General features: G+C 48.8%; 1 protein-coding gene across 27 annotated transcripts in view; it reads right to left on the reverse strand.

Moving 5' to 3' along the window:
* Nucleotides 1–14,497, reverse strand: part of BOC (BOC cell adhesion associated, oncogene regulated) — a 75,637-nt gene that overhangs the window by 24,339 nt on the left and 36,801 nt on the right. For all 27 annotated transcript variants that reach the window (XM_078352375.1, XM_078352374.1, XM_078352372.1 and 24 more), the window contains exons 3-4: nt 13,279–13,457; nt 12,358–12,636 (exon numbers count right to left, since the gene is read on the reverse strand). In XM_078352375.1, the coding sequence (XP_078208501.1) occupies nt 12,358–12,636; nt 13,279–13,372 (373 nt within the window). In that variant the 5' untranslated portion in view covers nt 13,373–13,457. The remainder of the gene's footprint in view (nt 1–12,357; nt 12,637–13,278; nt 13,458–14,497) is intronic.

Here is a 14,497-nt window from a genome sequence, read left to right on the forward strand (position 1 = left end):
ACTCAGTGGCATGCTGATCCTTTGGTCCTTCCCTGCACCTCAGTCCCTTTTTGAGAGATGGCTGAGGTTCAGGGGAAGTGAAGTTACTAAGAGTTTTCTCTGGCTGAGCCTCTGGCTCATGGCTATCAGATGGACTTGGCTATAGAGTCTGAGAAAATGAAGGGTCCTTGACACTCCTCATTATGTTGCCTCTGGCCAATATGGGGGCTCTCTTGTGTCCCAAACTGCTTCATTGATGGACAAAAATTCCCAACATGGTTCTCGACCCCCAAGTCACTTGAGGAACCATGGCATGGCATGACTCCAAGGTTAGTCCTCTGAAATAAAATGGGCTGCAAGTGAAAAGCCATGGTAGTTATCTGCTGAGGATGTGGGACAACTACAGAAGCAGAGGACAGGCTGGAGCCTCACGGCGCTCTCATGGGGTCAGAAAGCCTGGCACCTGGTGAGTAGCTGGGGTTCACTGTGGGCTGGGCAAGCATCTCAGAAGCCATGTATTTGGGGTGGTGACTAAGATGTTTAGCTGTGATACACAGACCCGTGCAGCCCACAAAGCAGGCAACACCGGCATTTGGTAAAATACCATCCCTTTGGGCATCATCGAGTCATTCATTTAGCAAGCTAGGTGCTGCAGAATTGTCTAGTATGCAAGCACTGCAGAAAACACACAGAAGACAAGACACTGCTCCTAACCACAGGGAGCTTTTAATCGCACAGACAAGGAAGGACACAACAATTCACACACGTGGTGTGGTCTTCTACAGCGCAGTCCTCACTACCTCCACCAGCACTCCAGCCTAAGTCAACACCGCAAGCTACAGAGAACCTTAGAAACGTGGTTGGCAGAGGAAGTACTGCTCCTCCCTTGGCAGGCCGGGAGAGTGGATAAATATGTTTGCTCTCTTTGGGATTTTTTTTTTCTGCCTGTCCAGTTGCACAAATAATTTTGGCTCCCAAGCTCTTTCCTGACAACCATGGAAACACGACATGAAGTTTCTCAAACACACTTTCTGATGAAAGCAAGGCACACTCTCTTTTATTCAAAGAAAACAGTTTCCATGTGGAAAAAGAAGAAGAAGAAGAAGAAAACCTTTGTGGATGCCAAACGCATTAGTTGTTAAATCTTGTTTCTTTCTTTCCCTTTGAGTTGAGGTGGGATTTGCACCCAGATTTGAGCAGCGGGAGAAAGTTGAGATTGGGGAAGAGATGAAAGAGACTGGGAGCTGAGGGCCAAAAATCAAAGTGAAGATAGGAGAGAGAAATCTGGGGGTGGCCAGGAGGAGAAAGCAGGCCTAAAGGGAGGAATGGAAGAGGAGGAAGGAGAGACACTAAAAAAGAACCTATTTTGCAATGTCATTAAATCATTTGCAATGAATTGGCCTTAGGTTTCAGGAATTTCTTGGCTTGAACCAATTAAAAATATTTTATTCTAAAAAAGACATAAGAGAACAAGAGATGTGATTAATCCTCAAAGACCAAGTCAAGGATGGAGCCATGTCTCCACTGGGTCTGGCAGCCAGATGAACACAGAGGATGTCTGTAGACCATCTCATCTACCCGACTTCAGGGCTGCTCTGAGGCAGGGCTGCTCAGCAGAACTGGGGAGTTTCTTTTGGACTAGATGAAGGAATGAAATAGTTAGAAATAAATACACTGAAGAAAGAGAGAAGGAAAAAAGGATGTACTCGCCAGCAAACCCACATCACACATATTTCTCTGATCAACCAAATATAAACTATAAACTTAGCAGTGGGGAAAATTAATGTGAGCCCTGGTGGTCTGGACTCATCAGAGCCAGAGCTGGATCCTGGCACAGGCTTTGGAAGGGCTGGCGGCCTGCACGGGAAGAGAGGGAGGAAAGAAAGCGGAGGCTGAGGAGCTCAGAGAGAGAATGGGGATGAGCACTATGGTGTGGCCCTGATGGACAGAACCCCAGGTGGGAGGGACAGGGCAGTGAGGCCCACACTGGGGCCTGTTTTTCCTTCCCACACACCTGGGAACTGCATATTCCCAACAGCCTCGGTGGCACCAATCCCATCCACCCACTCCAAACTGCCCCTTAAGGTATCTCTTAGGACAGTGGTCCCCAACCTTTTTGTCATCAGGGACCAGTTTCAGGGAAGACAATTTTTCCATGAACCAGGGGTGGGGAGACTGGGGGAATGGTTTTTGAACAGAACTGTTCCATCTCAAATCATCAGACAGTAGTTAGATTCTCAAAAGGAACACGCAACTCCCCAAATCCCTCACATGCACAGTTCGCAGTAGGGTTGGCCCTATTCTAGTCTATTCTATTCGAACAGAATCTGATGCCACCCCTGATCTGGCAGGAGGTGGCTCTCCGGTGGTAATGCTTGCTGGTCCACAGCTCACCTCCTGCTGTGCAACCTGGTTCCTCACAGGCCACGGGCTGGAACTGGTCCGCAGCCTGGGGGCTAAGGAGCCCTGTGTTAGGTCACAGAGCCGCATTCACTGGCTTCTCCCTGAGGTTCCAGAGTTTGCTCCACATGCTTCAATTTCTTTCAAATGCTGTTGTATGCTTCTGACACTCATCAATTTTTCTCGACCTTTCTTGAATCTATTTGTATCTCCAACCTGTTTGCATCCTGAGTCCCTGCTTTATCTTTTCTTATTTACTGCTTGAAAATTTTTAGTATATCAGAATTTGAAGAGAAAATTCAGAAACTGTTAATTTACCCACTGCACGACCTTTTTGATCTTCTAGACCTCAAACATGTTTTATCTGGGAGTCTCTCTCTTTCAAGATATTCACAAAAGGCCTCTGCTGTGCCAAGCCCTGTGGACAGTGGACACAGATGCATCATAACAGTTCCTACCCTCCAGGCAGAGGCAGGGAAGGGCTGTGGACGCAAACCCGAGGTACAAAGGACGCCAGGAAGAGAACCTACTCTAGACTTGGACGTCGAAGGGGTGGAGACACATTCCTGGAGAAGATTCCAGAGTCTTGAAAACTGAGAAGGAATTAGTAACACAGGGGAGGGGGGAAGCTTCTGAGGAGGAGGGGGATGGAGAAGATGCTGCCACCATGACAAAAGCTAGGAGCAAGCACGCGACGCGAAGAGGGCGCGAGTGAGAGGCCGTGAGGACCTGACTACCAACCGCACAGGAAAAGAAATGCTCTTTTCGCCTCACCGAGCTTTTCTTTTCCTCACATTTTTTTTCTCATTATTAAGCAACCATCCTTTAATTTGGATGTGAACACTATGTCTATTTGCAGGACACTCTTGCTGTTCTATGGAGCTCGAGATTGTTACCAGACCCCGAGAATGGCTGAAAGTCTAAAAACAAAGTCAAAGCAGAAATTGCTAAACTTCTCCACACATGAGAATCGGGGCATGCTGAGCTGTGAGGCTGTTTTTAAAGAAGCGGGGAACCAGGCCGGGCGCGGCGGCTCAAGCCTGTAATCCCAGCACTTTGGGAGGCCGAGGCGGGTGGATCACGAGGTCAAGAGATCGAGACCCTCCTGGTCAACATAGTGAAACCCCGTCTCTACTAAAAATACAAAAAATTAGCTGGGCATGGTGGTGCATGCCTGTAATCCCAGCTACTCGGGAGGCTGAGGCAGGAGAATTGCCTGAACCCAGGAGGCGGAGGTTGCGGTGAGCCGAGATCGCGCCATTGCACTCCAGCCTGGGTAACAAGAGTGAAACTCCGCCTCAAAAAAAAAAAAAAAAAGCGGGGAACCGAGGACTCACGTGCCCTCTCGGTTTTCTTTCAAGCTTTAAAGGAACCATCCTGCATCATGCTCCTTAGAAGAGTCCAGTGATTCCGAGCGAGCAAATCCATCTTCCCCTTGGCTTCTGGAAAAGGCTCCTCAATCTGTGTTTCCGCTGAATGAATCAACGTGCTACACGGCCTTTCCCTTTTCTCTTACTTAGAAAATGAACCTGGGTTTTATTTAACCATTTGGCTGTGAGTACAAAGAACCAATCAGGGACAAGGGTGGAGTGGGTTAAGAGTCCTTCCGGGTGTCCTTGGTAGAAGATGCACTATGAACTTGAGGTCTGTTTGGTGGTGACCTCTGATAAACACAGAATGGGACCTTGGCTGTTTGGGGCAGACATTGGCTGCCGAGATGCTCTGAGTAGCACTTACACCACAGATCTGTCTGGGTGCCTGCAGGGGTAACAGGATGTGTGTGGCCAGCACTGTCTGAAGATTTCACCAGAGTGCCAGGGAAAATTCTGTGAGCTCTGGGTGCTGCCCGCATCCAGTGGAAACAGAAAGAGTTAATGGAACTTGTATTCCTTATTCATCTCCTATCAAGACGCTCACGTTGCTCAGCACCTTTTGGATCTCGGCCATCTTTCGATCATTTTCTTGGCCAACTGGCAAAGTAAAATACACATAACTTACGGCACGGAACAAGTACATTTCAAGCTCAAGCAGGCTCTCCTTTTCCAACGCCATCCCCCTGTGTGGAGCTGTCTCTTTGCCTCTCCCAGACAAGACGGACTCACACTCAGCCCCAACTGCAAACCTCCTTCCCCTCCCGGGGCAGCTTCGGAAGCCACCTGTGTTTTCTCTGCCCACAACCCTTCTTCTCACTGCCATCCCTTCATCCCCAAGCAAAAAGCTTGTACAGGGTTCCCTGACACCCAAGCCAACACACCGATGTTTTTCCAGTTTGGAGCGAACAGCTCCTCCTGTTTTTTCAGGGAGTCCCTGGCTGACTGACCCAGACTGAGGCGGAAGTCAGAACCACTGGAGGGAACACTCTAAGTCTCTTTCTTAATCAGAAAATGTTCATACCCAAAGAGAAAAGAGACGAGAAACAGTGAGAAATTGAGCGGAGCAGGGAACAGGATGGAGAGAAAGACAGTCACTTGGTAGCTAGACTAAGAATTCGACTGAGTTCACCATGGAAATATCTCATTATGGAAATGAAACGTACCGTGACCCAGAAACTGAACCGCACCTAGGTCTGAATACACAGTGTTGAGGCAGGAATGTTTAATTTCTGAGCCTTCACGCGCCTTTCTCAGACCTTTAACAACCAATGTTAGTACGTGAAGACTCAAATTAAAAATCAAGGTTGTCTTGCACACATTCTTCAAGGATCAACTCCCGAGTCTTCCGCAATCCCCTGAAATGGAAATAAATCCTTGCTAGCTGAGCTCCCATGAACATCTGTCCACATCTCTGTCAGGAAACTCGTGGGGCTGCCTTGGTTTATGAGTACTGTGTTAAAAAGGAAAGTCCATCTTCTGCATTAGACTGAGAGATGCTCAACGGCCAGGACCAGACCCGATTGTTAGAAATCCTAAACGCCTCCCAATTCTTAGGGCGCCAATCTCCAAAACATCCAAATGTACGGTCAGCACTGGAGGATGAGTGCTTTGCTATCTTTCAAGTGGGGATCACGAACTTTGGCCTGGTCTTATTTAATAGTCTTTAGAAACAGAATGCATTGTTAAGTTGTAGAGTATTGAGGACAAAATTAAAGAGGTAGATGCCTAGTTGTAGTAAGAAAATATATTTTGGGAAGAAAACTGTAGTGACTGTTGGAAATAAAAGGTATTCTTTTTATTAATTGAGTTCTTGTTTCTTCTCTCATCCTCTCCACTCCTACACTTCACAGAGTTGTTGAGGAAAAAAACTTGAAAAATATCAAGATACAGATTATCTATATGTGTTTAAAATCAAGCCTAGGGGAAAATGAGGAAAGGATGGTCTTAGTAAGATTGCCCGAATTAAATTCCAATTTTGCTCTGAGACACCCATAGCCAAAGAGAGTCCAAACAATATGCCTGTGGCAAGGCGAGAGGGCTTCACGAAGCTGTTTCTGAAACCAGTGAACGCATCTCTGGTAGGGGCTGGGGCAAGAGCGTCTTGGGGTCTGCATCTTCCAATGGTGCAGCTCCACCCAGGGCTGAAACCCAAAGCACCCAGGAGTGTGAATGCAGTTTGTGGCTCCATAAAGGTTAAGGAATAACCTTTGTCCTGACAGTGTGAAAACATTGCTCTCTAAAGGCGTCATTAATGACACTGGGAGCTGGACTATGGAAAATCTAATTTCTTCACATTGCCTCCAAAGAGACGTGTTTCAAAACAACCCCAGGCAGGTGGTTCAGGTGGACAGTAGGGAGCTGTGATGATTAATTTCATGTGTCAACTCTGCTAGACAATGGGGCCAGTTGTTTGCTCAAATACTAACATTGAGATATGCCGTCCAGGAATGATTTAGATGTAATTAACATTCACAATCAGACTTTGAGTAGAAGATTTCCCTCCCTAATGGGGTAGCCCTCATTTGACCATTGAGGATATTAATAGCAAAGACATGTTTCCAGAGAACAGGACAACACAGAAAATCCACCTGAGTCTCCTCCTTCTACCCACAAGACGGCAACGTGAATTCTCACACTGTACATGAATCCACAGCCTGCGTGAGCTAATTCTTTAAAATAATTCTGTATAATATACAATTATATGTTATGTATACAAAATTAAATGTATTGTGTGTGTGTATATGTATTTTATATATAAAATCGGTTCTGCTTCTCTGGAGAACCCTAATACAGAGATACAGGAAGCTAGAAATATTTTAAGAAAGAAATGTCTACAATGGTCCCTAATGGACTACGGACTATTCTAGCTCACAGTCAGAACCTAGTGAAGTTTGTGACAGGAATTAGAGGTTAGGGGAGCTGAGCAAAGAGACATGGCTTCTGTCTGTAGAATTCACCATGCTGAAGGCCAGGGTCAGCCCAGCCTGTCAGTGTAAAACCACAGCTGTCTGGATGGGCAGCAGGTGAGTGGGCAGCAGTGAACCCACAGGAGCATTAATGAGCAGGTCTGCAGGTACACTGACAATGCACTGTGATACTGTGGCTGCTCGGGAAGATGGCTAGAGGTGGGAACCTGCGATAGAGAACACATGTACATGAGGAACTAAAAGTCACAGGACATGGGCGAGTTCTCTTTAAACAAGCCTGTCCTCCATTGGTTCCGGTGTTGGTTGGAAGCTCTGCCACCCTCTGGACCGTCTTCCTAAGGGTCACTCCCAGGATGGAGCTGGGCAGCACGGGCTGGACACGGGCTTCAGAGCCTCCAGAAAGGAGACACTCCAGAAATGTTTGGCGGCCACAGGGGTTAACAAGTAAAGTCGCTCCCAAATACTAGCATCATACATTCTCCCCGTTATCCTCAAAAAAACCCACGGGACTGGTGATGTAATTATTGCTTTCATTTCACAGCTGTGGCAATCTAAAGACCAAGGGATTTGCTCAAAGTCATGTAACTCTTAAGTGGCGGAGCTCCCGCTTAAACCCAGAATTTAATACATTTTTAATAATTTTTTTCCCCATACCAGTCGGCTCTTCATTTTATTCATGGGTTAAATTAACAAAGGGTCCCTGGTCGCTTTGGACATTTTCTCAAAGTCACAGAGTCATGAGGATGAGGGCCAAGGAGGACTCCTTCCTTTCTTGTCAGCCACCTTTCCTGCTGATCTCTGACTCCCGAGACAGGAGCATGCAGGAGTATTTGCCCGGACTTAGCACGTGGAGGCCTTAAGGAGCGGTGACCAACGTGTTCTCAATTACACCAGCTGCAACGTAAGACTTCACATTGACCTGAGGACTGAAATTCCCAAGTTTAGAATTGTAGGTAGCTACCCAGGCACCAGCTATTTTCAGCTACCGGTGGGACCTAGGGCTGATGAGAGAATTGGAAGAATAACCAAAAATTTTTTAAAGTTAAAAATAAAGAATTATTAATGGTTGACTGTGAGAGGTAAAAGGCTGAGGACAGCTTTCCCACTGCCGGCTCTGGTGAGCTGGCTGTGACTCCTTGCCACACTGTGTGGAGAACAGGCCTGAGGTGGAACTCAGTGTCCAGTAGGAAGGCGTGGAGTGCCCACTGGCAGGGGCTGCTGCTGGTTCAGGAGCAGGCTGGGAACAGCTGAGCTGTGTGGAGCAGTTGGCTGCCTGGTGTGAGGCTTGTGAAAAGAAAGGGAAGGGAAGGGAAGGAGTACACAGCTAAAAGCATTTCAAAAAGCAAGAATCAGACAAGATAATCTGAAGCTGGGCATTAGCAGCAAGAGAGACTGATTTTTTAAAAAAAATTTAGGTTAAATAGGGAAGAAAACACCCTTCACGGAGGAGAGCGAGATGGGCACCTCCACAGAGCATGCTGCAGCCATTATCGATGTGGCCAGGACAGCCTGGGGTGGAGGGAGGGAGCGTGCACAGGTGAGTTGACTTCCGACTCCATTTTACTGAAAATCAAAAGATGATGTCACCTGGTCAGAGTGAAGTCCAAGTGGACTTCCCAACTCCCAACATTGCACCAGAAAAATTCTTCTGCTAGAGGCCTCCTCTCCACCCCTGAATCCTCAAACCAGGTCCTAGGCCCCATCACCTACAGCTCCCAGTGATTTCTAGAGGCTGGATGCAGGAGGCGGCATCTTGCCAGGTAGGCCAGACAGCAGCTGCTTTGTGCGAGGATGAACGCGGGAAAGCATGGAGAAGAGGCCGGAGGAGAAGGAAGCCTAACATGCTGAGTGTGTGTGGGTGTGCATGCGTGTGCACCGGCATGTTGCTGCCCAGCTGTTCCTCTAAATGCAGACCGTGCCTTTGGTCATCCTGTCTACCACTCGGCCTCCCTCATACATCAGCCAACCAGCAAAACACAGCCCCTATTCTGCTCAGGAATGTGCTTTCAGAAACTTAATCTACGGCTGCATCTGGGCCAGATCCCCCGATGGCATTAACCCAAAGACAGCACCCCTTTCTCTTGCCTGCACCCGCCTTCCTGCCACCTCGTCGCTGCCTCCTCCAAGCTTTGCAGTTCCACTCCACCAACTCCCCCTGCTCTGTGACACAGCCCTCCCCCCGCGTGCCTGTTCTTTCAGCTTTCGGCACTTCTTCCTTCTAGTCAGGCCCAAACATTTCGCCTTCTGATTCATGTCTAAATGACAAGCCAATGGTTCTTGGCTTTCAAATGAGACCAGCTCGCTTCTGCACAAGGCCCTTCTTCTCTCACTGCGCCTTCTTGGGTTACAACTAAACGCGTCCCTTTGTCCTTTCTGCCAACCACAGATCTCCTCGAGCACTAGAGAGAAGCGGCCAGGAATATTATTAAATGCAGCCTAATAAATTGTCTTTCCTCACACAGATACACCTTGAAGCAGAAGGACAGCTCCAAGATAAATCTTCCACTCTCCAACTCTCCCTTTTCCAAACAATAAAAGGTTCAGCCGGGCTCCTAATTAGGCCAAAGGAATGGTTACGGTCTTGTGTCTCCAGACTCGTGCTGCCTGTTTGCAGATGAAACGTCCCTGTTGGATGCGCAGTGTTGTTCTTTAAGGGCACAGGCATTGCTAAAAGGCGCATCTCTTTTGTAACAACAGATGGAAGCACCCTAATTGCCCAGGGACAGGACAAGGGAAGGTGGGGGATGTTTTAAGGCCATTGGTAATTACAATAGTAAGTACCAGTGGGGGCTGGGAGGGTGGATTAACTAGGAAGGGCATGTGGGGATGTGGGACGTCGTTACCTGGGTGGATGGATGTACATGAAAAAAAAATGCATTGGTTGGAGACAGGGTCTCCAAAAAAGGACACATCTCATTTGTAAGAGGCTGGCTCACCCCAACCTCGGCCTCCTGGGTGGGCTCAAGCAGGCTTCCCACCTCCGAGACAGCTAACACTACAAGTGCGCACCACGACACGTGGCAATTAAAAAAAAAATTGAGCCGGGCGCGGCGGCTCACGCCTGTAATCCCAGCACTTTGGGAGGCCGAGGCGGGTAGATCATGAGGTCAAGAGATCGAGACCATCCTGGTCAACATGGTGAAACCCCGTCTCTACTAAAAATACAAAAAATTAGCTGGGCATGGTGGCGTGTGCCTGTAATCCCAGCTACTCAGGAGGCTGAGGCAGGAGAATTGCCTGAACCCAGGAGGCGGAGGTTGCGGTGAGCCGAGATGGCGCCATTGCACTCCAGCCTGGGTAACAAGAGCGAAACTCTGTCTCAAAAAAAAAAAAATTGGTAGAAAAACTTTTTTGTTCCTAGGCTGCTCTCAAAATCCCAACTTCAAATGACCCTCCTGCTTCAGACTCCCAGAGCGCTGGGATTGCAAGTGTAAACCATATTGTAATAATTACCTCTGATTTCTATATGCCAGGCCGTGTATGCATTTTATACCATTAAAAAAGTAAACATGGTCATATGGCCAATGGAGAATGCTTATCACACAACATCAACAGACAGAAAAGAATAGAAACTATATATTCGTTGTATCTTTACAATATAAAAATATGAGGGGGATAAAGACTCGAAGGTTATACTCCAAAATGACAGCGGTGGTTATATGAAGATAGCAGGTTTAGGAGAGATTCTACAGATCCTAAACATTACCTAATGCAATTATAATTTGAAAATATGAAGGTGGAGGCGAGAAGTATAGTCCTGACCTCAGCCCTTCTTGATGTGATGAGATGACCCCTCCCCACCCTCCGCCTCCCTCACCTAAGCCTCCTAGCAGCCCTCACCCAACAAGCACAGCGGGAGAGCAGGGCTCCCTGGCCACCCACGGCCTGCCTCCCTCCCTGAGCCCTCACAGGCTGCTTCCCAGAGGCCAGGCACTCAGATTCCATGGGTGCTCCTTCCGCCACAAAGAGGAGTGGCTCCATTGTGAGGGGGGCTCTGGGATGCAGCCCAGTGTCAGCCTGGCTCCTCAGGGAGACAGCCGAGGACACACTGTGCCTTCCCTCTGAGAAAAGGGCTGGGCTGCCTGACTTTCCCAAGGAAAGAGGAATTCTGCCGGCAGTCTCCATTCCACTGCCTTGCAGAGTGAAGCTCCTCCAGGGATCTGGGGACGGAGGGCATACAGGGGCTTTCCTCCATTCCCTTACTACTCCCTCCCTCCCTGCCCTCTTCCCAGGACTCAAGCTTCGCACCGCCCAGGGACCCCAGCTGATTGGATAGAGAGGGCATTTCAAACGTTTGCTGCCTTAGGTAAGCTCCATGACATAGCACTGTCAACCTCCTGGAACCACGTCACCCACGAGGGTGACGATGATGATGGTGACCTGGACCCCAAGGCAGGGCTCTCATGAATAAGGAGGTGCTGCTGAGTAATGAGGGAACAAGCCCTGGAAATCTTCTCAGAGTTCAAATCCAAAGACCTTTAAAGTCTCAACAAGTTTCTCTGTTTTCTACCCCTCAGGCCCCAGGCAAGGGGCCAAACTGGAGGCAATTCTTTGAGTTTTCTTGTGACAGGCTCAGCACAGAAGAATGGGTGTCAGGGCTGCTCTCCAGCCCTCAGTGGCACATGTAATCCATCACGTCTCATGTGCCCACACGTACAATGAGTAGAAAATCAGATACTGTATGTGTTGTGCCCAGGACATAGCACACCACGTGGGAGTCATACGCAGAGGCAGGGTGCCTGTTTACTTCCATCTAGCCTCACACAATGGGTCCTCATGAGGTGGAATAAACATAATGGCAACTAGAAACACCTGTCTCCTAAGGGAACTTAGAAGCCATTTGGCCCTTGGTTTCCGCATGTTGCTCTGAGGACCTGTGTTCCTTGTCATGGTAACAGGAAAACAGAGGTCAGAGGTAACACAATTTGTGTCCCAAGTGGAATGTCTACAGACATGATGATTTTAATAAACTGTCCTATGCTGACTGTAATGCATAAATAAATGGAAAACCAGAAAGTAAGAGGCAGTGTGAGCATTTTATACTCTCGGCCTTTTCCTTGGTCCAAGCCGTCACCTCAACTCTTCCTGTTTCTTTTCTCTGCACTCCTGTATCCCTTTACCACACAGTTTCCTTTTCACTATGTTCTAGTATTCATATTCCAGGCTTTTGGATGATGCTTGTCCCTCACAGAGAGACAGGAGGCTACCTATGGACTGGGAGGGCTCTGCCAGACTACACATGGCCATGCCCACGTCCCTTGGCACCGCGTCTCTCCCTGCTCCGACTGTAACGCTGGTGAGAGTGGAGTTGGGGTCTGGCAGGGGTGGTGAGCAGTTGGTACAGGGCACCTACAGCCACAGGATGACCAGCTAAGAAGGCACAGCATGGCCCTGCTCTGGGGCCCATGAAATAGTTCTGCCATGTCAAGACCACTGACCAGTTCCCCTCTCTGTAGACACTCACTCCAGATACAGCCTCTATTCAGAGTGACATTTCCCAAGGGCACAGGGGTCCCCCATCACTAGGCATTGCTAGGCAGCCACTGTTCTAATTTGGAATTTCAGCAGTTAAGGGCCCTTGTATGCTAAGACTAGTAAGAGGCCGCATGATTGGTGGGGGCTTTGGGGTGTGAGACAGAAGACGGCCCCATGGCAGGGCAGCAAAGGAGCAGACTCACTGGCTAGTGTCACAGTGGCTGGTACGCTGGCCACAGCTCCCGCAGGCATCCGGGCCACACACTGGTACCGTCCCACAGTGTGGTTGTTAAGGGCAGTGATGATGAGGGTTCCGTGGGTGATGAGGACACCCAGAGCATCATCCGAGCCACTCAGCTCCTTCCCATTCAGGCGCCAGGTTACATTCACCCTTGGGGGTTCCACCATGCAGCCCAGGATCACAGTGCCTCCGGGCTTCTGGACAGTGGATGCAGGCTGGACGGTGACCTGAGGGACATCATCTGGAAGAAGAACAAGGGTGCAGCAATGAACAGATGCCCCCAAGAAAACAACATCACATTTTTAGAAGCACTGCACCCAGGAAGTCTTCCGGAACTGGCCACCAGGGGACTTGGTCTCGCTCCAGCTCTGCTGCTCCTGTCCATTTCACAACCTGCCTTTGTCCTCAGAGAGTAAATCTGGAGTGAGAACGTATGGTAAAGGCAAGAGCTGGGGCTCTGCATTTGGACAGGCCCGAGTGTCATCCCAGTGCAATTACTTCTGAGCCAGATGACTCTAGCCTTGGGAAGTCTCAGTTTCTCACCTGTAGAATGAGGCTAATAATTCTCTCCTCACAGCGTTGTCATGAGGCTTCCCAACAATGCGTGTAAACTGCCTCCCGTGTCAGGCGCACAATAAAGAGCAGTTGCTATTATTACTCCTCCTCCTTTGGCATAGCTTTGAAATGAGTCAAGTACCAAACTGAAACCAAGATGACACTGTTGTGATCATGGCTCATCTTGCATTCCTATGACCCTGAAGGCCAATGAGAATAAAGTGTTCTTTGAAACCCAGATAGAGAGGGCCTTTTTAAAGAGTGATTGTAGAATGCTGGATGTTTCCATTAGACTCTAAGGGCAGGAAAAGGGAAGGAAAGCACTCACTCAAGTCAGCAAGGCACCCTGCTGTGGCTAAGAGGAGGCAAGCCAGTGTGACCTCAGGCCTCGTTCCTCTCCACGTCATCGTCCCACGCAGCATGGTGTATCACGAAAGGTCTGAAGCCAACGTCCCATAAGCCGCCAGGGTCACACAAAGAGATACTGCCGTCCCGGGCAACACTCCACTGTAAGAGACAAAGGGAGAGCAATAGCCATGATGAGGATGCCTGGGGTGCACCTGTGGTAGCCATGGGGCCTGGCTTTGTCCCTTGCTCCCTGTTGGCAATATTCAAAGTACAGATGTAGTCATGCTGTTGGAAGACTAAAGAACACTACCACGCCATTTCTCATCTAAAAGAAGCTTCTTGTAAGTTGCCCCCTTGAGCTCTTTCTCTAGCTAGAAGGTGATTTTATTGTAGTAAGAATGCTGGAGTCTTGCCCAGTGGATGGACAGCGACAAGGATGAGGGGCAGAGGATACAGAGAGGCTGAGGCTTGCAGCCATGTCCACGGCACAGGACAGTGACTATCAGATGCTACAACAGATGAGACCATTCTTACTCTTTGCTTGCAAAAGGCCAGCTGGTCACAGCCATGTGCCAAGCCACGTGGCTAGTGCAGACTATCACAGGACAGCAGTGCCATGTGTGTGATGCACACCGAATGCCCTTGCAGGGGATGCTACTCAGTGAATGAATCGTAAAGTCTTCGTGGCTCATGAGAGATTTCCTGCTTTGATTCTCCTCACCCAGCTCTATGCCGATATCCCTGTGAACTCCCTCTGATTTCTGCAATCACCCCACTCTCCTCAGCTTGTTTGTAACATCTACTCCCATAGGAACAAACACAGCCCAAAGTCATAAGCCAGCCAAGACTCCTCACTTTCTCAGGACATAGAGCCTTGTTTTCATTTCCCTCACTGGTTCCCACTTCTCTCTGCTCCTGGTGCTGGAAATTTTGAGCTTTTCCATCTCTGCAAAATCGATGCTCTTGATCAGCCAACATGTATCTCCGCCCAGAACCACACTGCTTTGAGGCTCAGACCACAGTGCCCCTCCAGCCACCTGACAGCACACTTCAGCCATCAGCCACCCTCTGCCTGGGACAGCGGCATCTCCCATTCCAGAAGGCACTCTTTTGTATGCCTTTCTTAAGCTATGGTCCTTATAAGATTTATCAGAATCACATGGGCAAGTGTATATTCTAACACACACACACACACACAC

The sequence above is a fragment of the Callithrix jacchus genome, chromosome 15 (genome assembly GCF_049354715.1).
Source record: "Callithrix jacchus isolate 240 chromosome 15, calJac240_pri, whole genome shotgun sequence".
Classification (NCBI taxonomy): Eukaryota; Metazoa; Chordata; class Mammalia; order Primates; family Cebidae; genus Callithrix; species Callithrix jacchus.